The sequence below is a fragment of the Aspergillus brunneoviolaceus genome, assembly GCF_003184695.1.
Source record: "Aspergillus brunneoviolaceus CBS 621.78 unplaced genomic scaffold BO95scaffold_25, whole genome shotgun sequence".
In the NCBI taxonomy this organism is placed as follows: domain Eukaryota; kingdom Fungi; phylum Ascomycota; class Eurotiomycetes; order Eurotiales; family Aspergillaceae; genus Aspergillus; species Aspergillus brunneoviolaceus.
The window spans coordinates 21,835-45,849 of record NW_020290755.1 but is presented as its reverse complement, the minus strand read 5'-3'; the positions used below and the strand labels follow the sequence as shown (position 1 = coordinate 45,849).

Below are 24,015 nucleotides of genomic sequence, written 5' to 3'. Positions count from 1 at the left end.
TCATTTACTTGTGTTTCTTTCATTCTTCAAGCGGCGCTTCGGGTTATGGGAGGAGTTTTAGACTGTTATGGGGGGTTCATTGCTGCTTTCCGTTGAGATATGTAAAGAATGAACTCATGCCTCTTCGTGGATCGGTGTATATCATTCGATCCATAATTACGCCCCACACGTACACCCAATCTTTACACGTAGATCGGCCGAAAGGAAGAGAGAACCGTCCTCCCCCCTGCGGCATGGTCGTTATCCGGTCTCAAAAACATGGGCCAGTGGCTAGTGAATCTTGACAGGCAGGGTACTTCTGAAAGGTGAACTGAGATAACATTGCTTTGGTATCATTCATTATCATATACTTTTATAAAAGGGGACAAATCACAATGAGCTAAGCCAGCTGGGATTCTGTACTGCAGGTGTCTGCCCTTAGCAAATGAAATAGCACGTTAACTTCCCCACCGCCCGAGCAAACCACCTCCATCATAAACAGGCTCCGCGTACGCCGAACACTTTCCACACACACACACCAACCAATATTAACATAGAGCATGGCAAGAAGAAGGACACGAGCGGGGGGATGAGCGTGAGGGGGGGTCCCTTGCATGGATGTAAACATCTACAGGAAGAGAAGTGGGGAAGGGCGAAGAAATCAGGATAAGACTAGGCATGCTCGCACGCGAATGGAAGAGTAAACAAGAGAATCAATACTAGGCAGTGCCTACGCCGATCTTGGAGTCAGAAGTACTCCGTTCGCTGTCCTTCTGCTGTGAGGCGAGGAACTTCTGGAACATGATGGCAATATCGTTCTCCGACTTTTTGGCCTCTTCTGAGGTCTGCCCGTTCTTCTCTGTGATGAGGTTCTTCAGCCACTGGTTCTCCAACTCCAGGGCTGTGACGCGAGCCTCCAATGCGGTGTTCTTTTCCGTGGTCTCCTTGACGGTCTTCTCGAGAGCTTGCTCGCGCATCTTCTTCTTCACACGGAAGCGGGCGCTGGCGGCGGTGTTGCGCCGGCGCTTGTCTTCCTCCGCCGCGATGCGGGCGACCTCTTCGACGCTCATAGGTGGGACCTTCTGGGTGTTCTTACGCTTCGGCGCGGTGGCAGACGAGGAGGAAGTGGTAGCAGGAGGTACAGCGGTAGCAGCGGGAGGGGACATCGATGACGATGACTGCGGAGAATGTTGTGAAGACGCCTGACTCGGAGCCGGGTTCACATTGTAGGGAGCATTCGGCAAGGGCGGCAGAGCGGAGAACTGTGGGTTGCGAGGTGGTGGCACAGCTTGAGTGTTGACCGCATTCACATTGGAGGATGGAATGTCGTTGACATTGCCGAAGCCTTTGAAGCAGAAATCAGTGATAAGTCCAGGGACAGTTGTAACTATCAGCCTCGCAAGACAGAAACGCAGAAGGGAAGAAGAGCAGCATTGGGTCCAGACAAATCGCCAAGACGGCTCCGAGTTGAGAGCCCAAGGCAACCCTCAAATGCAGCCTCCGATGCGGTGTCACGTGGTATTGCGCAATTAGAGGTGCGGCTCGCGCTATGAATCCCATAGGCAAGACTACTGCACGTTTTGCGATCGTCGCACAGACGATGGGATCTCATGCAGGTGGCTAGCCAATCAGGAGATGTGCAAATGGTGTGCTTAATCTAGGCAGAGCAGCTGGTATAAAACCTGTGCTCGTGGTATGATCCTAGAGGGGCAAGAAATGTTTCTCAAGGAGGGCAGGGAAAATGGGACGCAGAGCATGAGAATGAGCTAGCGCGGGCAGAGACAACGACATCCACGGAGGATGAGTTGGCTCAATGCTCAGGCTTCTGAAAGGCAATGCAAAGTGACTCTTTCCAAATGGCCAGTTTGATAGGATATTCAGTCGCATCATATGTCCAACACTCCAGGATGAAAACGAGGCGGCAAGAAACGACGATTCCCTACTCACCTCCTAGAAGATTCAAGAAATCCATGTCGGAGTTGGCATCCTGCGCGGTCTCCCTCTTCACTGTAGTCTTATCCACCGAATCAAAAGCAGGCAGGTTGATGTCGCCAAAGTGGTCGAAGTCAAAAAACTCGGTGTTGGTAAACAACGAGAGATCGGCATCGAAGTTGTAGGATTCTTGCTGTTGCTGCTGCATAGCCTGATCATATGGCGAAGGGATGGCATTCAGATCTTCCAGGTATTGGGAAAAGTTCGGGGCCCGACGGCCGTTGAATTCAGACATGGTGTTGGATTGAGGTGGGCCGTGGCCTCTGTGCGTCTCGAATTTACCAGGCGGCGAAAGCAATGGAGGTCATTCAAGACGACAATACCGACTTCGTTTTATGGCTGAGCCATGCAATAGATTGAACTCGTGGATTATCCGACGTGGATAGAAGTAGACCGGAGACGATATGATAGTGGAAAGCCGGGTCCGAGGAAGTGAGATGGGGCTCACGAGCGCTTGATTGAGTCGACGGCGTTTGGCGATAATCGATAGAGATTGATTGTCGGGAGTTGAGTTGTCGATGGGTTGGGTGGATGGAGTCTGGGGAAAAGAGAAAGAATAGAATAGATTGAAGAGGGTGAAAGAGCGAAATGGGCGGGCGGCGGAGGAGGGTCAGTGGAGGGTTCGGGTTGAATTCATTCCAATGTGGGACGCGCGGGAGGCCGAAAAAGGGCACTGGCCACTGGGTAAATTCAATGATTACAGCGGGGCGGGGGTGTGAGTGGGTGGTTTGATTATTAAGACTCGTGGGAAACTCCCGTAGGTAGCCTGTAACTTACGGAGTACTGTAAGACTAAGTACAACTAGGTAGTAACTACTCGTACTCCGAGTACTTAGTTATCAGTAGGAATCAGTCAGCTGCCCGCGGTCAACGACTAATACAAGTGACTAACACCACTGCACCACACCACCACTTCCCGTTTGACTTTCTTTCAGCCTTCCATTCAGTCTTGTCTTTTGTTCTCTTCGTTCTCTTCTTCAGAACCTCTGCATCATCATCATCTTGTAGACTCAATGTAATCATTAAGCAACTAACTACTAACTACTCAGTATACTGAGTATGTCTGGCTACGCAAGTCCTTGAATTCCTCCTCTTTCCTGCCTTGCTTGCGTCGCTCTCGCCACAGCGCCGCCGCCCTTCCGGATCATGACATCGAAGCCGAGTCATCCTCGTTTCAGTGGCCGAGATCGGCTTGCTTTTTGGGGTTGGGGTTGGGGTTCCAGTTGTGGTAGTTTCCAGTTTCCACGAGCCCTGCCCGGTTTTGAGTTCCAACTTCAAAGGCCTTGGGTAGATTATTATTAATCCCTCTTCTCCCTCTTCTCCCTCAATGAAGTCAGTTTGTCGACACCGCCGGCGGGCAGACCCGAGGCTTTTTCCTTTTCTTTTTGCTTAGGGTTGCAGTGCAGAAGGTCTAGTTGGGAAGTGAGTTCAGCCAACCAATCGACTTCAGTACACCCAGACGGCGTCTGCCACAGTGCTTATGGTTGGCTCAAGCTGGACGCTTATGGTCGAAGTGGTCTAGTATCGCTAATAAGGTAACTTATCTAGAACACTCTTAAGACTCGCAGAGGAAATCTTTCCTTCTCCGTCCGTTTGCTGCTCCACTTTTCCCCTCGTATGCATTCTCAAAGAAGTATTCCCATCCGCCCGTTGAGTCTGTTTTAGCCCGTAGCGCAGTTATTTCGGTCCGAAGTGTCCCTTAGGTGTAAGTAAAAGAGACGTAGTTCGTACTGTACTTGGTAGCCTTGCCCTAAGTCTAAACAACTTTCACACACCATTGTCTTCTATCCGGCTGACAGTGATTCACGAAGGAATCTCAGGATTTATAATCACCCCAATCAGTTGGTGAATCTAAGCCCTTCAGCAAACTTCTTTGTCCCACTCGTTCATGCCGAAAACAGTAAGGGCAACGGCGATATGATAAGACCGACTGCAAGTCCGGTCTCTTATCGCCACGTGACTCTAGTTTGTTGATGCCCCAGGAATCCCCAAACTTGGTCGCGTTCGCATCACGACTTTCGGGCCCCCGACCAGCATAGAGCCAAGGTACTTTGGGGCTCGTCATTCACAACGCCTCTATTGTGCGACCTTGTCATGTATACCGAACTCGGTTCTTAGTACTATATCCAGTCGCCAGTCACAATGGCGCGGTCCAAAGCAATTCGTGCTCCCACTACTGCCAGTCTTTCTAGCAACCTTCGCATACCTTCTTCCACCCCATCGCTGGTCAAGACGTTTGGCAAGCTTACTCGCCAGGCTTTACTTGACCTTGTCTTCCAGTGGCTTGAGGATGGCAATGTCCAGCACTTCCCGCCATATCTCCAAGCCAACGAAGGCAGCAAAAGGGGAGAAGAGGGTGATGGCGACGGACTCCGTCCCTATCCTGCTGAGCGGACTATCAACGGGGTTCGCAACGCCTACCAGGAGCTGCAGTTTCGGAAAGGGGGGAAACGCGAAGTCATAGATCGGATTCTCGAAGGCGACTGGCGACATGGCATCACACTTCGTCAGCTGGCAATGGTCGACCTGCGCTACATGGACGACCATCCGTCGAGTTTGCGCTGGACAGCTTTAGAACTCGCTCGCATCGACAACTCGTCCTCGAACGAATCATTCGCGTGCATACCGCGTGTTCACGCATCGACTTTCCTAAGCAGTCTTCAGCAACAAATCTCTCCCCTAGTGAAAGCCCACTACCATCTTGCCCGGTCGACCTCTCTTCCCCTCACCGTGCTCCGTGTCTTCGTCACCACCTCGCCTTACCAGAATGCCCCTCGTCAGAGTGCCGAATCTCTCACCGACTCGTCTAGAACCATCTATGTCGCTTTCCCAGACAGTTGCCCATTCTTTTACACATCCATGGCTTCTCCCCAGACAGCCTCCAAGGCTAGTTCCGCTCTCCCGAACTCCCTCGTCGCAACAGACGTTCGCAGCCTCCAGCGCCTGGTCCGAGATGCTATTCCTAAAGCCCTCTCTCTCCCCCATCAACGATATACCGTCAAGCCCACCTCCTTAATAGCAAAGAGTCTCGAAGCCCTGCTCGCCCTTCGGGGCCCCGGTCGATCCAATCACGCCAACGGCGCATTCAGTATCTTCGCAGACGCCGCCTTGGAAGGAAGCCCCTTGGACCCACGGCCATCCAACACCGTCTCTCCGGAGGAGCATAACCGCCAATCAGCGTCGGTTCGCTCCAGGGATTCGGCCGGGAAAGAGAACACGGCGACTGACGCAAAGGAAGCCACCCTTGAAAATAGAAGGGCCTCTAAGCGATCTCTCGCTGACTCCAAGGAACCCGGTACCTCCAAGAAGCGGACTCTGGCCCTGCAGTCCCGTTTCGGCACTTCGGGTACTTTGTCTTCTGTGCCGCTTGATCGACTCGATGTTAGGCTACTCGATGCCTTACCAGGTGATGCAAAGCCAACAGAGCACGCTCAACAACCAACAGTCTCGCTGGCATTCGCTGGTACGGATGTGATTGGTGGGATTCGAAAGCTTGCGGAGTTGGGTGTTATTGACGCGGAGAGGATGCCTTGCTGGATGACGGGTGAGGAAGGGGTCAGTGTCCTTGCGGTGAGAGAGGGGAGGGGAGTGAGTAAAGCCGGTAGATGAAATCCTCTGGCACGGGCTTTTTATTTTTCGGCTAATACGGTACTGTTAATGCTTCGTGAGACGTTGAAGCCGATGCAGGCCACCTACTCAAGCACATGGAGCCTCAACATCAGGTGTGCAAGTATGGGCTACCCCCATTCCCCCCTCCGCCATGTCATCGGGGCACCATCATTATCACTGAGAGGGGAAACATGGTGGGACATCAATCGAAACAAGCAACGTAGAATCAATTTCGACGTTCCCGTGCCATCAGCATAGATGAAGTCGATCAATTCGCCTTAGAATGGCGGCGCCCTTCCTGACAGCACTGGAAATCAAATCTCTCTTAGTCATCTCCGGGCGTGTCAAACCCGGCTAGGTCATTCCCCTTCAGTCCTTCAAGTTCAGTTGGATCTAGATAGGTCGCTGGAAGGTTTGATGAGGATAATCGATAAAGTCTAACTCATCAAATGATGCAGAACCTGGGCGGATCAAATAATTTTCAACAGCACATGTGTGTCAGAATGAAGAATACCTCATATTCATTAAGCATAATGATAACAATGGCCATGGAAATGACCGGATGAGAGTTGGGGTTCAGACCATTCCAGCCAGATAGCCTGAGACTAGCATGCAACAGCTGACTCTCAAAATCCTCCCCGCTAACCGAAAGCAAGTTTTTTAATGCAGAATTATGACCGTGCCAGACGGCAGAAGAAGTGAAGAACACGCCTTGAAGCCAGCGTACAATAGACTCAGCTCTTGCCATGACCTCATCAATAGTCATCGTAATCCCAGTCGTCCTCGTGCTGGTGCTGCTGTCGGCGCACCCAGAAAGGATGGTAGCTTGAAACGTCTAATCAGAGTCAGTCTGTCAGTATTGGTTACTCTTCGCATGTATGCTAAGTAACGACAAATGGCGTTTCTGAATGAGAGCTTCGTACCGCGACGGCCTGAGAGACCAAAGTGCTGTGCCACATTGACATATCCATCCCGACTGAATTTGCCTTGGCGGGAGAGCTCCTCCACATTCACATTTTCGGTATCCGGCTGCCAGGGTGAACGACTTAATTGGGTCAATAACATATAGTAAAGATCTAGATGGCAGGGAACGCACCAATAGACACATCTGACACCCTGTGCCTGCTGGGTGGCAGCCCATTGCTGAAAGCAAGCCTTGTGAATGTTGTTCCCGCATGCAGCTCGACACCACACAATGTCCTCTCTTTGGGGCTCGAATTCCATGAAGCATATTGGACAGTCTCCCTCGATCGGTTTTCTGTTGCCAGCGTTGTCCTCTGTGGATTGCTCTTTGCTGAGCGGGGAACCGTTGTATATCGCCCGCAGTTCCTGCAAGACGGGTGAGCAAATCCTCCAGGCACAGGTGACAATGTTCGTGCTGCCACCTACCGATGATAGAAATGCCAGCTGGTACTGAAGGTCCGCCGGCGCTTTGAGGGCGTTGATCAACACTTGAACAGCCATGATTGTTAGGACCATAGAATAACAATGAGTGATAAGTGATAGCGACATAATGATAGGATTTGAGGGATTGTCAAGAGAAACAAAACGCTTACCATAACAGATATGCTTGCATTGATTACCCTTGCGTGCATCTGGACAGTCGCAGGTTGGCACCTTCCCAATAGTGGTTTTGTAGATGTTGCCAGTGGTCCCGACAATGTCGAAGCTCATAATCAGAACTCCGTCTACGAGATTGACGGTATGCCCAACAATAAACATGCTTGAGACATTTAGCTTCAATATTCCGAGTAGTTCTGAGTCCCAAGATCTCACCGTTGACTCATTGCACGTGCAGCCCTCTCTTTGAAGGATACCGGGGCATGGGGCCTGAATCTACGCTCTCGACGCTCTTCACTGGGCGCTTGCGCCCTGGGCTTTTTTCCCGGGCGAGTGGAGGACTGCTCGGTACGACCAACATCCCTGAGTTTGGGTAAATTGGTGGTGTCAGAAACAGCCTTTTGCAATCTTCTAGTGGTGGTAGTGGTCGTGGTCGTCGTTGTTATTGTTTCCTCCTCATCAGCAGTTCGCTTCCTTTTCGAGACCGCGGATGTGCTTGTTGTTGCCTTTGCACGCTGCTTTCGAGCCCCACTCCGTGAAGTTCTGACAGTCTGCAAGCGAGCAGTTGCATTTGAGGTTGCACCCATCGTAAGGAGGAAGTTGGCTCTAGTGATCTTGAAGGGCTTGGACTTCAAATGGAAGGTCGCTTTCACAAGATCGCAGTGGCGACGGATAGCGACCAACATGGAAGAGATAAGTGACCGATAAGCGATTAATTCCGCCGCATGACACAAGTACTGCAATATCCTCACAAGTTTCGGGTCTGAGATGCGCAGTCAGCAAGCTTGAAGCTTGAGTGAGATAGCAGTCAATGGCCAATTGTCACATTTCAGAACCTATCCGGTGCCACTTGCTTTTGGTGACGAGAGAGGTGAAGACGGATGGATTCAGCCTATAGATGATGAGGCTCGCGATCTACACAAGGCCCCGAGGCGGTGAGCCGACCGACTAATCAAGAGAGCGGCAGCCCCCGTCATTTGGCAGTTGTTGCGGTACCTCATTGACCCTGCTTTTTGTCAGTGTCGTTGAGAGGTTGCTTAGAAGCTACTACTACTGATTTAGCTCTAATTAGATACTATTTCCTGAGATCTTGTGCTTGTGTATTAGGGCTTAGTAATTGCTAATGACACCGGCAGTATTTTCCACATCACTGGCACTAGACCTTTTCAATACTATACATGGTATACAAGAAAGCTACGGAGACGCCGAATCCAGACGTTCTACGGGGACATTTGTACTCCGCAAAATCGTATGGAGTAAGTGTAGTAAACGCTTCACCGCCCTCAGCGCCGCCCGAGTATGGGTTCTGAAATGACGTTCATCCAAGCTACTGTTACCTTACCTCCCACGACAAAAGAGAGAACTCTTCAGAAGCTAAAATGGCACGCCCTCGTGCTCTCTCGGGCGCAGATGGCCCTAAAGAGCCCCATGCAATTTCACTCAAAGGTATAGATGGCATTGCCGGAGTCCTCTTCCCCCTTGACAAAGCACTTGGCTGATTGATTGATGAATGATCGTTTCAGTCTTGCGGTAAGCGACTGCATTCCTGTTGAAATACTACACCTATCAACGACAACTTCATCGCGCACTTCTCTCCTGACAATACCCACAAGGCTGTCTCGCCCTTCTCTATCATACCAGTATCCCTTACCGGCGGCAAATACGAAGATCTCGAGCGAAGCATCACTGAGCTACCCCGCCGATCACACGGACGGTCAATTCATCCTCACTCCCAATGTAAATCGATGCAGTCATGGTCTGATGTTCGGCTACTGACACGAAACTTACAAGCTGACTCTACCTCCTGCCTTCGGATCTGCATACGTCGGCGAGACGTTTGCATGCACGCTCAGTGCAAACAATGAGCTGTCTGTAGATGAGGCGTCACGTGTTGTCACCTCTGTCCGAATTGTCGCTGAAATGCAAACACCCTCTCAGGTAGCGGCGTTGGACCTCGAGCCTGCGGAAGATACATCTCAAAAGGACGGGTTGCAGAAGGGCCAATCTTTGCAGAAAATTGTACGGTTTGATCTCAAGGAGGAGGGCAATCACATACTGGCGGTCAGTGTGAGCTACACGGAGACGTCGATAGGCTCAGATGCCCAGGCAGCAAGCGGCAGAGTCCGGACCTTCCGCAAACTTTATCAGTTTGTCGCTCAGCCCTGTCTGAGTGTACGGACCAAAGCTTCCGAACTGGCGCCCCTTGAAGTCGAAAACAAGAGTTTGGGTCCGTACGGGAAGACGCGCTTGCTACGCTTCGCGCTAGAGGCCCAACTCGAAAATGTGGGCGATGGCCCGGTCGTGGTCAAGGTAGGTTGCAGATCGTGGGGACTTTCCTTTTGAAATCTCAGTAGCATGGCCGAGATCCTCGCTGCACACATACTAATCTTTGGCAGCAAACACGACTCAACCCCAAGCCACCTTTCAAGTCCATATCCTTGAACTGGGACTTGGAAGGAACCGATCTGACAGATTCCCAGCCGCCGACTTTACATCCACGCGATGTCCTGCAGGTCGCTTTCTTGGTTGAACAAGAGGAAGGGCAGCAGGAAGGTCTCGAGGCCCTACAGAAGGACATGAGACGCGATGGGCGGGCTGCTCTAGGCCAATTATCTATTGAGTGGCGAGGTGCGATGGGAGATAAGGGGTTTTTGACCACGGGAAACCTCATGACGAGGCGACGGGCGTGAGCTCAAAGCAAGGGGGGCAAATGACGCGTTTCTGAATCCTAGAGGATAGCTAGCTTACGAGTAGTGTTCTATCTCTGTACAACGGCCTATCTATGTTTAGCGGCCTGTCACCATGCGAAACATCGCAGCGAAGAGACGCCTGCAAGCGCGCCAGTTGCGAGTGCTTTTCTGCCGATGCAAATATTTCGAAACAGAGGAACCGAACAACTCAGCAGTGACGCACCATGCTGTGCGACCGATCAGGGAAGCCAATGGGTATGGCGTCGCCTGCCCGGGGGGTCATCGATTAGAACCCCAGTCGCGATGGGTTAGCGACGACAACAATCCGGAAACTTGGGCTGGTTACACTCAAGCGTGCGTGTGCAAAAGCAGGAATTTCCGTCGATTGCCTGCAGTGGTGGTGGAGTGGTGAGGCCTGCCCGTCTCTTTTTGAGTTGGCGAGTTGGAAACCTGTCCAACAAAAGTACAACCTGAAGGCTAGAACGCCCGACGGATGCGGGTTTCTATTGATAGTCTAGGTTGGGACCAGTAGTTGGAGAAGCTCTTCATTATTATTGAAATCTGGACCAGCCGTGCTGTTCGTTTCGTCGATCTCGGGATGTATAACAACCAAAGTAGAGGGTGATGGAGCGTTGATGGAGCGTGGGTCAAGTAAAGACTGGCTAGACCATTCAGACACTGATTGTCTAGATTCCAGATCACGTAACAAAGTCTAGAAAGGCTAGGCTATAAGTGCACGGCGTACGGAGTAGTATCTCTAAGTTAGTTGGTGTTTCCCTGAACTTGATACACCTTGCCCATGGAGGGGAAACTAAATTCCCTCGGGTGACGCGTAGAAGATGATGTATTATTTTTGTAACTATATCATATATGTGTGTGTTCTATCCGTGGCCATTGCCTCTGTTTTTAGGTAATTTTCTTTTCTGTGCCTCTCTTAACTTTTCCGCTCCTATATCCTAATACAGCACCTAGACCATATTCCATTTGTGGCGGCATATCGGGGAACAGTAAGTCGTGATGGTCGTGATAGCAGTAACCTGAGTACAAGTAGTATTTACTGTGCTATACTTAGTTTGCGGCCGGAGAAAGTCTAGCCCGCTCTCTGGCCTGACATGTCCGGAACACAATGACATTGACCGTGTAGCATGATTCATGAATAGTCAGTATCAGACAGTTGGTGAGGCGAATCGAAGCTGTATACCGGTAGAGTGCTGCCCTCGTTGTTGGCTACAGTACGGAGTAGTATATTGATAGATGTGGGCCTCATCTTCCCTAGCCAACTTCTCGAGGAACTGGTGCAGGGAACAACACAATTAACTTTACTGCAAAGGAAAGGAGCAGCAAGAGGTGCGAACGGGGGGCCGGCGAGATTTCATAAGTTTTACATGATCTGCCCCCAAATCCACCCTTCTTACCTTGCCTGCTGTGGCACAAAACAACACACTCACCCCTTTTCTCCCGCCCCTCCCCCGTATCGGAGGGAGTCGGGCATGTGCGCGTCGGCGGAGACATGCCCTCACAAAGGTAATCGCGTAGCCTGCCTGCCCTGTCAAGACTAACTAGTATAACTTATGTAACGGCACAAGCAGCAGGCATCGGGCTTGGGATCTCAAATGCTACGACCATGGATCTCGGAGCCGGATCGGAGTTGTTCCATCATGTTCGGTAAAAGTACTTTCAACGATAGTATGTGTAGCGCAGGGGTTTTCAATCATGTCGAGCATAAAAGTAATAGTTTAGTTGGTGGATGCATAAAATCTAATTATGCGGGTCAGCAAGTCCGGGGAAGTAAGGTTATGTAAGGAACCATTTACTTGGGTACTCGTAGCTAGGTAAGTTCTTTCTTTGGCGGGCGATGTCCTTCTTTTCTTTTGATTCTGGAGGGGGTTGTTCGCTCAGATTGAATTTGGAATCAAATTATTTATTTTTTTCCCTGCAGGGTTGATGCTGGTTCATGGATTGTACGATGTACCGGTAGTAGCAGCCTGAAGAAGGTGGCTTTCATGGGCTGTAGTCGTCATTGTGGTAGCAGCAGCAGCAGCAGCAGCACCACCACCACCACCAACATGCATCCGCCCTATTGACGTCGAATTTCAACATGTGGTACTACAGATCCGAGACAGTCAGTGTATGGTACTTCCCGATCAGGAGGTATGTATTTGCTGGGGTCAATGGTCAATGATACTAATCATTAGGACACTTGAGCCTGTGACTGTCATAATCAAACTAAAGGAAAATTTATCCTCGAAGCCTCAACTTTTCATCTTATCTGGGTCTGCTCAGAGTACATGCGTACATACCGAGAATTGGTTATCGTCATTGCTTGGGGGGGGGGTCCACATCGATCATCGCCATTCCACCCCCGGGCCATTCCCGGAGTGTAGCAAAGTTCACCGATGCGAGATGCAACTAAGCAAGATCAGGTAGGTCCAAGGAACCTGAGTGCTGGGGTATGAAGTTGTCAGCGAGTTACTCATAAGGTACTCCTCAGTACCATGTTACCTCCCACCTCCTCCTTTTTCTTTTGTCTTACTTCTGCCCTATGTGAAACCACCAATATATTCTTCATATTGTTGGACAGTTGCGGCCGAGGATGGCTAGTAGCAGCGGGACCTCGGCAGCTAATCTCCATTCCCTGTCCAGGGGAACATTTCGGCATCTGTTCCCCTATTTAGGATCCATTAACTGGTCTCAGGTCCAATAATTCCCGGAACCATGGCTGCATTGAACTGATTCGACCAAACACTGTCTACAATGATCTCCGGGAGGCTGAGATGATACGATGACACTCACTCAACCTTCAACTGGCGGAAGACAGGATGAAGCTTCGATAACTATGGCTATTTTCCTACTAGACCCTCCGCACTGACTCTCGTAAAAGGTGCCTCCCTCACAGCACTTGGAAACATGGCTAAAGAAAGATCGGATTTCGTCAGCAGAGCATACCTACGCGCGGGTGTCCCTAGTTTCAACATCAACCATTCAACCCCGACCGAGGGGCTTGAGGGAAGAGGTGGCAGAGTCTTGTAACAATTGGCAGGTAATCCAATTGCCTCTCAGTTTCAAATTGGCTCCCTCCCTACTGAAGTGCAAGACGTAATGATCGTGGTTCCTCCCATGGTTGTCTCGAACAGTAGTTCTCACTCCATCTGGCCGCGGACCATTTAGGAGCAGAGATTAGCCAGTGAGCCAAGCACTATGTGTGCGACAGGCTCCACAGGGTCCGGCGATTGATATGCTCCCGTCCCTGTGTATCTGCCCCCTCACAGATGGACGGTCGGGAATTTGGGGAGGGGGAAGGAACAAAGTGCGTTTGGCAGAATGGTGTCCTCTTGAGTCTTTGACCGCGAGTCGGTTCCTACCTTGTGTTTCCGTTTGACAAGCAGATCCATCCGCATGCGCTTTGTAGGGCATGGAATTCAACTTAGATGCGGTCCAGGTTAGTAGGAAGAAGGCGGGACCCGGCCCAGGTAACACCGCTGATGCCGGTGGGTGGTTGGAGAGATTGATGCAGCCAACCATGCACACTTGCAGTAGTTCCCAACTGCACTCAGCCAGTCACAGTCAGGGTCAACAAGAGGATCTCCCACCGACTCGTCGTCTTGCCGTTCCAGTGTAGGTAGCCTGCACGTTTATTTGCATCATGGATGCTTTTATTTCCCCTGTCTTTTCTTGGTTCTCTTGATCGGTTGTCTTTTTGTTACATCTGGTTCGTCCATATGAGTGCCTGATATTAATTATCATTCATCAACCGGAGGGGTAAATTGTAAATTCGGGAAAACGCAGCGGGAGTGGACGGTGATCAATTAGTTAAGTAGATAGTGTATTGGTCATAGATAGACAGATGTAAGAATACTGTACCTAGTATGGATCCCAAAGCCGCGGCAAGAATGGATCGCAATCATCCAGCATTATACCGCGCCAGCAAGCACTATGAATGTGGTCTAACTTATGTATTGTAAGTTTGTAGAGGGAGAAGGAAAAGAGGAAAGAGGAAAGAGGAGATAGACGGGGGAAACGGTCTGGCTGGCTGGGATTGGGCTTGAAGTTAATGGCAGCGGTTTCCCTCTTCAAGGTTCCTTCCTCCTTCCCTCCTTCCCTCTCTCTCCCTCTCCCTCCCTTCCTTCCAGACGCTGTGTAGTTTACGCAACCATCCGTCAACACTGCATGGTTCAAGACCCAGTTCGTACTAAACCACTACGAGTCTACCTACGACGACTAAGTTACTATTACTAGGTGCAGTACTAACTTAGTGCACGGTAACTCACTAGTATGTACAATCTCCCAGAAGGGTAAAGGGAACAAAAAAAAGTTGGAAGGCAGCAGAAACAAAGAGGGAATTATACTTGAATAATTCTTTTTTCCCCTCCTACTATTATATTATCATCCTTTTAAATAAATTCAGCAGGTATCAAAAAAACTTAGCAAAAAAAATCAAAATAAAATAGAAATCAGAAGTTAACCTTTTTTTTACCCTTAATTCCTCTAATTTCCCTCAAGAAACACAAAAGAGACACCTGTCAAAGCATTCCTCCTTTTTCCAGTTTGTCCCAATTCTCTTTCCTCCCTCTTGGCCCCCTCACCTGCCCGCTCCTCCTCCTCACTCCACTAACCCGGTAACTCCTTTTTCTTTTCTGTCAATGCATAGATCAACACCCTCTTTCTCATTTTTTGAACGTTCACCACTTTTCTTTCTTTCCCCCTCCCTCTGCCCTCTTGCGTCTATTCGGCGCTCGAGTTGCTCCAGGCTTCTATCCCCAGCTTTCGTGTCGTTCATTTAGGCGACAGCGTCGCAATCCCGAACATATGCGTTCTAGCTACTCCGATCTTCACTTGCTTGTTTATTCCGAAGCCCCCTAGTTACTGAAGGGACAAGGGACAAGGGGGGACCTACTAATCGTTTTCCCCCGTTGATGCCCGTGGGAAGGCAATTACACCTCAGGATTAGTGTTTCACTTCATGCTGTGACGAAGTCGACGATTCGTGACGATTGATGATTACAGCCTTTCCGACAAGATGCCATTTTCCTCCTCTTCCTCAGCCTCTTCCTCTACGCCCGAGGCGTCGACCACCCCGCTCGCAGATTATTTTTGGATAGCTGGCGTGGATGGAACAGAGGTCCTCGAGACTTATCGCAAATTAGGGGATGATTACCGAGCCAACTGTGCCACCTCGCCGGGCCCCGCCGTCACTGATACTATCGAAGAAGATGCGGATGCGGAAGAGGCCCATGATCCTCGCCTGGATAGCCTTTCCCGTCCTATCTCCATGGCGGGGAATCGCAACTCGGTCCAACGGGTCTCCACGCGCTCGGGCGATGCCGATGCGAACGAGAACGGCTCCCACAGCAACCGGAGCAGTATGACGATCAAAGGCAACCAATCCCCTCGCGGCTCCTCTTTCCTGGGAGACTTCGACTTTGACAAAGCGCTGTGGAAATTCGCGTCCGAGAGAGAGTCCTTCTTGTCCGATCTTAATGTGAGTGCAGGTGCTATCACCCCGTCGACGCGCCCGCGATCTAGGTTACGCACGCAGAAAATCGTCTCGGAGGAAGGCTCGCAATCGACAGGCTTGATTCGTTCTAGTATCGGCAGCGTCCGACGACACATGGCTTTTCGAGATATGAACAGTATGAAGCGGCAGCCGTCAATTGCTCGTCAAGGTTGGTGATGGCCATTCGGGGTGTTCAACGTTAAGAATTCGCTGACAGCAGTCTATTGCAGCCTCGATTAGAACCTCGCGACGCTTGAGCAACTACAATTCCGTCATTCCAGTTCCCCAGCCGCTAGAGATCTCTCCCACCATGCATCCGCTGAAGCGACGGTTTGAGCCGGTCTTGCTGGATCGGTACCCCACACAGGGCATGTCTGATGAATTGAAACTGCGAGGCAACTTCCCCGACTACGTCCCGATGTTCGCATTCCCGAATGATATCAATATTGTTTCTTCCGATCAAAGGCCGCGATCTACATGGCACGGATTCGTCATGACCACCGACAATGGCTCACGCCTGCATGCTATATGCCTCATCATCTGGATTCCACTCAATCAGAAAGCTGCGGACGAGCTGGAGAAGCGCTGCGAGGAATGGCGGAAAGAGAACATGACGGATGAGGAACGAGAGCTTGCCGCGAGCTTGGGCGAGAGACTGGCAAGCGAGCGCGCCAAACTCTCCCGACTCCTGGCTCAACTCCCCACTGTCCCGTCAGGATCAGAATCACGAGAACAATTGGAAGACGAGATTAGTGCGGTCGAGGAGAAGATTGGTCTGATGACTGACCTCCTGCGGCCGGTACGGCATGGTGCGGCATCGAAGATTGAAGGATTGACTGATGGGGATACCGGCTTCTGGATCCCCCGCGCCTACGGCATTCTTGGTCGAGAAGAGAATATGACGAGCTTTTGGAAGGAGTGGCTGAAGGCTGTTGTCGTCCCAATGACGGATGGAGGCATCCAGCGCATCCCGCCCAGTTCTCCTCGAATGGGTGTCTGGCAACCCTTGGAACGATATGTGATGAATTTGTGCACAGAGGCATTCAGTCCAAACTCGTCCAAAACACAAGTAGAGCTGAACGTTCGAGAGCTGCGTCTTTTCGCCCGCAAAGAGGCTTCCAACGAGTTACCAGGCTCTCGCAACACCGATATTTACGCGCTGTTTCGCGCCCTCTCATTAGCCAATATCGTGATTCTCCTTGAATACGCTCTGACTGAGTCGCGTATCATCTTCTTGTCATCTCATACCTCAATGCTTTACTTGGCGACGAAAGCGTTGGTGGATCTGCTTTTCCCCATCCCGTGGTCAGGAGTGTTGATCCCAGTGCTTCCCGCCCGTTTGATCCAGGCTCTTGAAGCGCCTTGCCCCTATATTGTGGGTATTGAACGACGTTACGAGAAGGTCGAACTGCCATCCGATGATTTCGTTTTGGTAGATCTCGATGCCGACCTCATCGAGAGCACGGTCCAGCCAACCCCACTACCCCGTCATCAGCGCAGGAAGCTCCTGTCGTTGTTGCAGCTGGCCGCGCCTCATCACAGCCGGTGTGGGGTTCCGACTGGACCACCCGCCTATGCCGTTGAGACATATCCATTCGACGCCTTCATGTCTGAGAACTCTTCTATCTTCACTTCGAAAGCCCAGTCCACGCACTTGGCCAAGTACGTTAGCTTGAACTCCAGTGCTTTTGGTCAAAATTCCGTGACTCCGGGGTCATACCAGCCATTGATCTTCAACGCCTATCTCCATGCCCGCTATGAGCAGGCTGTATCCAGGGGTTATTCTTCCAAGGGCTCTGACCGACCGGGCACCGGGTCTACGTACAAGACTGGCTCACCGCCATCTCCCAGAGATAGCTCACCTACATCGGGACATTTCCCAGCGTCGTCTACCGGCCCGGGGTCGCGAAATGACTCAGGAAGTACGCTCCAGGCTTCCTTGCGCGAGAAACGCTCCGGTCACTTTGATGCAGCGTCTCGACGAAGCTCATCGTTTGGCATGGAGATGCGCCCTGGTGTTCCTCGTCGACCAAGCGCTCCCTTCATTGGTCATGCGTCGAACTTGTCGGTGACTACTTTGAATACCGATTATAACTCCGGGTCAACTTACGCACCTTCGGTATATGCCCAGTCTACGGTTGCTGCATCCACCATCGTTCCCACGACTGCGGCACAGCCTGTTCACAATGCCGAGGGCACATGTTGGGTGGAAGGACATTGCTTGCAGGTACAACCCTGGGACGAAAAAGCTGTTTGTGCTATTTGTGATGATCGGGCTGAGGATGGCATGTACAAATGTAGCGCCTGCAAGGTTGTAGTGCACAGCCGGTGCGCTCTTCAAATATGCCTAGTGTGTCCAGCAGCGTTTCATCCTGAACAAGTTCGTGCTGCATTCGTCAGATGTTTCGCCAGCTTGTTTTATACATACAAGAAGTTCCTACAGCCCGCTTCAGGAGATAAGAAGAAGGCTGGATTGATCTATAGCTTCAATATGGAAGCCTTCATGAAGAGTTTACCAGGGGAACATGCAGATTACATTGCGGTACTGCAACAAACGCAAGGTAAGCGAGACCTGGCCCGCTATACAATCCTACACAATTACTTACGTGCCGCTAGGTTTCAATGAGTTCATTGGTGACCGAGAAAGAGCTAATCCAAAATCCCGAGATCCTCGAATGGCCCTCTTTGATGAGATCATTCTCTCCAAGCGCAATAGGGGTCGCTCATCGATTTTCTCCGGCCGCAGTACGACGGACTTTTTATCTGACACTTCCAACCATCTTTGGAGGACAGCCAGTGCCACCTCGTTTGCAGGGGGCAGTCGGAGTCAGAACGCTCTTTCGGGAGATTATACACGCGTCGTAATGCGAGGTTGGCCGCCCATTTCTCCTGCGAGTTGTTCAAAGCTAACATCTTTATGCCATGTGATAAGCCCCGGCCAAACTTGATACTAGTTTGATGAAAGAACCCCGCATGGTTCACGGAGCGCCCCGGGTGTCGAAAACGGCAAATAATGCGCGCAGAAAACCTCTCCCTAAACTCATGAACGGGCTCGCGATCTCCCCCCCATGAAGTCACCACTTCACATTGGTGGAGTGTCCCTCCCGAAGGACAACGGGATGGTGCATCACGCTTGTGTGACACCGATCTGTTAAGCATTCCTCCACTAAATGCGTGCGCGCCGGGGATGTTGCATACGCAGTGTGGAGATGGTGAAATGAGTCCCCTCCTTTTCCCGACTTAGATGCAATTAAGGAAGAGCACACGTCTTGACTGACTCTCGGATTCACATGAAACACATGTTCATGGTACCTTCCATGTCAGCAAAGCTCATGCTCGCCGATGATTGCGATGGATATGGGTCACCATTGTAATTCCTTGGCAACAATGGATTCTCACGATCGGTCTTCTTCCCCTAAAGGTCATACCATTGGTCCCTGATTCATTTGCGCCTATGCATCACCGCTATCCTGCTCACCCGCTTATCCTAAGGGGCCTCTTGAGCCCCTGACCTGTGCAATCATCATCTATGATTCCCTGGGCTCCTTTGGTCATCTAATAATACACTGGCAAGCTCGCAAGGATCTGGCATTTTTCCTGGAGCATACAGATAAATTGTCATATGCATTGATGTACACTACGCATACCTACTACACTTACACCCACAGTGCCACATACCCATACATACGTTGTGCCCCCATCACGGGTGCCTTGAACCTGGCCCTATTCCAACGGCCTTGACATTATTTCTTTCCCTTCTTCTTCGGTGTTGGTTCGCTGTACTTTTGTCATCTGGGCCATGATGTCTTACTGTCTTACTTACAATACCCCTATTTCGAACGGTTGGTATTCACGGCTGTCCTCTTAGTCAACACGGTCACGCTCTTGCGCACCGTACTGCGCTACTCTCATAATCTATTGGTGGATTTAGTCATCATGTTACATACCTTCCTGCACCAGATTAATCGTTCTACCGTCCGGTTTTGGGACGATCTACTATGTTGCTTCGTTGTCTAAAGCTGTGGGTCATTTAGACCCAGGTAACTTTAGTTCTACGTGTCATGTAAGTCCACGCCCGGCGGGAGGGAAGGTAGTTAGGGCTGGATTTCGTAGGATGGAGGAGAGCGGACGGCTGCCTGAAGGGTCGGTGGTGTATTGATTACCCTGCCAATATGCGCCCGGCCGTAAAGGGGCTGGCTGTTTTAGGTGGTTACAGTAGCAGGGGCGTCGGCAGATGAGGTCAACCGCCACTCCGACGTGTGTAAACATCTGAGTCTGGGTACGACGCTGCAGTAGCATCTGGATCCGGGGCTCCGGGTAGGCGCGGGAGAATGCAGACCGACCAACAGTAGGCAAGGCCAGATAGGACTATTGGCGTCCATTTCCCTCGTATCATATTCCTGAGTCAAAAACAAAGCTCCTGAAGCGGTGGATCAGGGTGTCCGTGGCGACTGGGTTCAGGGTCGAAACAAGAGGGGTCTTTTGGTTAGGGGGGGTGGGGAGGAGGCGGAGGAAGGCGAATCGCGACTTAGACATGTTAATAGTGACCATTGACAGAGGGGCCACTGCCCTGACTCTGATGCAGAGGAAATGAGCAATGATTGTGGTGGATTATTCTTGAAAGGAACTTCTAGGATGCATATCAGCCAATAGGATTGGGGTAAATGTGACAGTCAGTCATGCCTAGGTACCTAGGTACTTGCATACCTACCTAGTACCTAGTATCCCCGATTGCAAGCCTTTGACACGAGATTGGAGATGATTGAGGTCAGGATTGTAGGGAGTGCAAGGTACCTAGTAGTACCTTAGTAAAGACCTACTCCCAGTAGTGGACTGTATGTTCAGTATGTTCAGTATGGATTGTATGTCCTGTATGTCCTGTATGCACACTGCACACGGAGTGGGCAAAGCAGACAGTGATTGGCGGAGAAATGGCGTCCGCTGCCCCCCGGCCGGCGGAGGCAGAATTCCGGGGAAATTCACCCGGCTCTCCCACTGCTTACTTTCTTTCCCCATCTTTTTTCTTGCCCGTCGGTCTGTCTGATCTCCAGGCTTCTTTCTAGCCTGGCCCACCAGGTAGTAGTTAAGTTAGGTACTGCGTACTGAGTAGTCTACGCTCTACGTTCTACGAGGTACCGTCCCGACTACCGCCCCAATATTACCTTTTCTTCCCTCATATCTCCTCCCCACCCTCAACCCTCAACTCTCAACCCTCTTCCCTCCCTCTCTCTTCTTCGTTCAATCTTTCTCTTCTCCTCTTTCTCTTCCTCTTTCTTCTCCCCTCCTCCTTTTCCTCTTTTCTCCGATCCTCCTGGCAAATGTCGTTCTCCCCCTTCTGGCTTCTTCCCGCTTTTACCCTTGGTTCTTGCTCGTCCTCCCGCGCTCTTCGCTCACCTTCTCCTCCTCCACGCCTACATCCAATCCTCTCCCTTCCTTTCCTTTGATTGTCTACTAGAGCTATAGCTAGTGGGCAATAGGAATCGGTTACCTATCATCCCGTGCCCGTCAAATCACTACAGCCACCATCCCCATCTAGCACATAACAGTGGATAAGATAGGGTTCTTTCCCCACGCTCGCTTCCACTCGGATTGTGCCAAATAGTCCAGTTTGTCGCCAACAGCGTGTGTGGCTGGCCAAGGCCTCCTTGATGCGACTGCTTGTCTCGCAATCCTGATCAGCCCCCTATCTCTTCTTCCGACTTAATCTGTCATCCTATTGCGCCTGTAACCGCCGGCTGGGATAGTACCGAATACTCCTCTTTACCGCAACCAAGCATGAAAACGGGCAGTGGACTGCGTATGCGATGAGATGATGCAGACTGCCTTACAACAGCCCGTGGGGATGACGCTTTTGGCGGATGCCGCCACGTCCCTCACGGCTCTCAAAGGTTCAACGTCAATTGCGGTTTCTGCTTCCCCAACCCCAACTGCACCTCCGGAGTCCGCCCGGACCGTGGTCACTCTGTTTACCCCCGGACAGGAGGGCATAGTGCAGGTTATTGCGGAAATCTTAGGCAAGCCATGGACAACGGAAACCTCCCTATCCGCTCTGGGGAGGGGCAGCAGCGCAGTGGTTGTCGGCGTCCTAGCTACCAAAGATCTAGCCCGAGACTTGCAAGAGGGCGATCACACGGCCTGGATCCTTGTCAACACGCATTGTGTCGACGACGGCTCTTTCCCGGAGGAAGCACTGAGCGACTGTTGCCATTATGAGTTCCTATACTCCCTCCGGAGCCCGTTCTTTCGGCGGGATCTGACTCGGTTCCTCTCGTTGATCCTGGGCCAGACTCGTCCCCATGAGGATCTCAAGACCAAAAGCCGGACGAATTTCATCTCCACAACTTTCCCCGATGTCCATGCTGCGTTGCCAAACCTGGACATTCTCTCGGTTGGTTCAGATGCGGTGGAGATTCGTGTTGACTTGCTGGTGGACCCTGCAACTCCTCCCTCAGGCACTACGAGCGCAGTGCCGAGTTTACGGTATGTGGGACAGCAGTTAATGTTACTGCGGCAGCATACAGAACTGCCCATCATTTTCACCACTCGCTGTACGAAAGAAAATGGCAAGTTCCCAATGGACGATCCGCAGCTATTTTACCGTTATCTCCGCCGTGCCATCCAATGGGGGGTAGAGTACATTGACGTGGAGTTGTGGTTGCCGGAGTCTATCCGCCAACGGTTGGCGGCGGAGAAGGGCAACAGCATCATCATGTCAGCCTTCCATGATTTCTCAGGGACGTGGAAGTGGACCTCCCCCGAAGCCCCACGGATTTTCGCGCAAAGCGCCCAGTACGCGGATATCGTCAAGATGATTGCGATGGTCACGACGATTGAGGCCAATTACGAGCTTGAGTATTTCAGGTCGGAGATACGCAAGACTCACGGGGCGTATCCCCTTTTATCGGCGGTCAATATGGGCCAGTTAGGCCAGCTGTCGCGAGCCCTAAATACAGTATTCTCGCCCATCACGCACCCATTGCTGCCGATGATTGCGGCCCCGGGCCAGTTGACCGCGGCGGAGATCAATGAGGCGCTCCACATCATGGGCCAGCTGCCGAAGCGCGATTTGTATGCGATTGGGTCGTTTCGCTCGACGCCACAGTCCATGTTCATGGAGAAGTGTTTCAACGAGCTGAGTCTTCCCCACTCTTTGACCTCAATCGATCGCGGACCAATGGGATCAGTCGAGCGGGTGCTCACTCAGGCCACCTTTGGCGGAGCGTCGGTGCATCCACCGATCCCGAGCGGTACCGGGTGCATTCCAGCCGTGAGCGAGGCGGCGCGAGCGATCGGGCTGGTAGACACGATTGTGGCTGGCCCTCAAGGTCCGCAGAAGACCTTGGTGGGAGAGAACGCGACATGGAAGGGGATTCGAGCAACTCTGACTCGGGACTACGTGCCGTCGGCATACCGCGGCCGGACGGCAATCCTTTTGGCGGCCAGCGAGAGTGAGGCATCGGCAGCCATCTATGCCCTGCGCAGTTTAGGAGTGGGTGCGATCCACACGGTGGGCTTCCGAGCCCGAGGCCCCTTGGCAGCGGGGCTTGAGCCCTTCACCTCCATTCAATCGGTCAAACGGGTTGAGCAACCGTTTGTGATGGTATCCGCGCTACCCCCGGAGAAGTCGTTGCTAGTCCAGCCGCTGCTGCGACATTACCGGACCAGTGGGCACTCGTCACCACCGTCTACTCGAGGCAAAGTCTATCTCGACTTGACCCGGGGGGAGCGCACGGGCGACCCTGTCAATGTAGCTGTGCGTGCAGGATGGACGGCCTATGGAATTGAAGACGTGGATGCGTGGACGACGGTGGAGACGCTGCGCTTGCTGGTGGGCCAGAATGTGCCATTTGACTTTGTGCGGATGGCTTCAGGACGGGTGTTCTGATTTTGATTTCCTTTTTCTTTTTTTTTCTCCCTCTCTTTTCCTTCTTCTCTCATTTTCTTCTCTTTCTCTCTTCTCCACGTCCTTATCTTCTCTCGGTTGTTTTGTCCGTCCTTGGAGACGAACGAGGAGAAGGGAACCCGGGATTGATTACTATACACTGATTTGGGCCAGGAGTTCGCGCGGTGTAGATTGTATGTTATTTTTTCCTCTATTCTGAACCAGCCAGTCAACGGCTGTCGGTATGAATGACATGAAACGAAACAAGACCGAATCTCTCGTTGGGGCTTAGGGGGAGGGGAAAGGGCGGAGAAGGAGAGAAAGAAACGGCAAGGATCTACAGTGGATTCCGGGGTAAGTGGGAGGGAGCTGCAGAACTGAAGTATAACGACTATGGAGTGAGTATATGTAGGTAGTAGATTAATATGTACGGTAGTTACAGTACATATATAGCGTAGTCACCGGACGGCAATCCGTGCTGGAAGCGGGAAAATCCCGGGGGATACCGATGATGGTTTTACCCCTGCAGCTTTCCCAGCTTTCCCAGCTCCCTTCTTCTTCCTCCCCTCTTGATCCCAGGATGATTCATTTCTTTTCGTCAACCTTTGGACTGATTTTGCAACTGAATCAGACAGCAGTGACTGACAATGCTTCTGATTGCTTAATTTACTTTACCCTTACCCCCGCATCGATTCCCTTTTCTCTTCTCTCTTTCCCCTCCATCTTCTCCCCCCCGCTAAGCCTTTTTGACCTTGACTGTCCCCACTGGGTTTCTCCGCGTTTGCAGTGCAGCCAATAAATCCGGGGGTGC

General features: G+C 51.5%; 6 protein-coding genes across 6 annotated transcripts; 4 read left to right on the top strand and 2 right to left on the bottom strand.

Moving 5' to 3' along the window:
* Positions 1-698: 698 nt before the first annotated feature.
* Positions 699-2,206, bottom strand: BO95DRAFT_360501 (putative bZIP transcription factor (MetR); the record flags this gene model as incomplete). The annotated part of the gene is made up of 2 exons (XM_025582485.1): positions 699-1,324; positions 1,927-2,206. The coding sequence occupies 2 exons, from the start codon at positions 2,204-2,206 to the stop codon at positions 699-701; spliced, it is 906 nt and encodes a 301-aa protein (XP_025443314.1).
* A 1,906-nt stretch (positions 2,207-4,112) lies between these two features.
* BO95DRAFT_360576 (CENP-N/CHL4 family protein) lies at positions 4,113-5,579 on the top strand (the record flags this gene model as incomplete). Its single annotated transcript, XM_025582487.1, has 2 exons — positions 4,113-5,153; positions 5,205-5,579. 2 exons carry the CDS (start codon positions 4,113-4,115, stop codon positions 5,577-5,579), a joined length of 1,416 nt encoding a protein of 471 aa, XP_025443313.1.
* Positions 5,580-6,093: 514 nt separating this feature from the next.
* BO95DRAFT_411197 (uncharacterized protein) lies at positions 6,094-8,011 on the bottom strand. Its single transcript, XM_025584206.1, has 5 exons — positions 7,356-8,011; positions 7,136-7,302; positions 6,969-7,030; positions 6,676-6,908; positions 6,094-6,624 (listed from the first exon to the last, which is right to left on the bottom strand). The coding sequence occupies exons 1-5, from the start codon at positions 7,823-7,825 to the stop codon at positions 6,342-6,344; spliced, it is 1,215 nt and encodes a 404-aa protein (XP_025443312.1). The 5' UTR covers positions 7,826-8,011; the 3' UTR covers positions 6,094-6,341.
* Positions 8,012-8,518: 507 nt separating this feature from the next.
* BO95DRAFT_462582 (trafficking protein particle complex subunit 13) lies at positions 8,519-9,829 on the top strand (the record flags this gene model as incomplete). The annotated part of the gene is made up of 5 exons (XM_025588927.1): positions 8,519-8,585; positions 8,663-8,669; positions 8,753-8,876; positions 8,931-9,449; positions 9,536-9,829. The coding sequence occupies 5 exons, from the start codon at positions 8,519-8,521 to the stop codon at positions 9,827-9,829; spliced, it is 1,011 nt and encodes a 336-aa protein (XP_025443311.1).
* A 5,016-nt stretch (positions 9,830-14,845) lies between these two features.
* On the top strand, positions 14,846-18,270 carry BO95DRAFT_430829 (dDENN domain protein; the record flags this gene model as incomplete). Its single annotated transcript, XM_025584980.1, has 3 exons — positions 14,846-15,491; positions 15,553-17,883; positions 17,939-18,270. 3 exons carry the CDS (start codon positions 14,846-14,848, stop codon positions 18,268-18,270), a joined length of 3,309 nt encoding a protein of 1,102 aa, XP_025443310.1.
* Positions 18,271-19,494: 1,224 nt separating this feature from the next.
* Positions 19,495-23,443, top strand: BO95DRAFT_472707 (type I 3-dehydroquinate dehydratase; the record flags this gene model as incomplete). Its single annotated transcript, XM_025589672.1, has 2 exons — positions 19,495-19,506; positions 21,303-23,443. 2 exons carry the CDS (start codon positions 19,495-19,497, stop codon positions 23,205-23,207), a joined length of 1,917 nt encoding a protein of 638 aa, XP_025443309.1. The 3' UTR covers positions 23,208-23,443.
* Between the last annotated feature and the right edge of the window lie 572 nt (positions 23,444-24,015).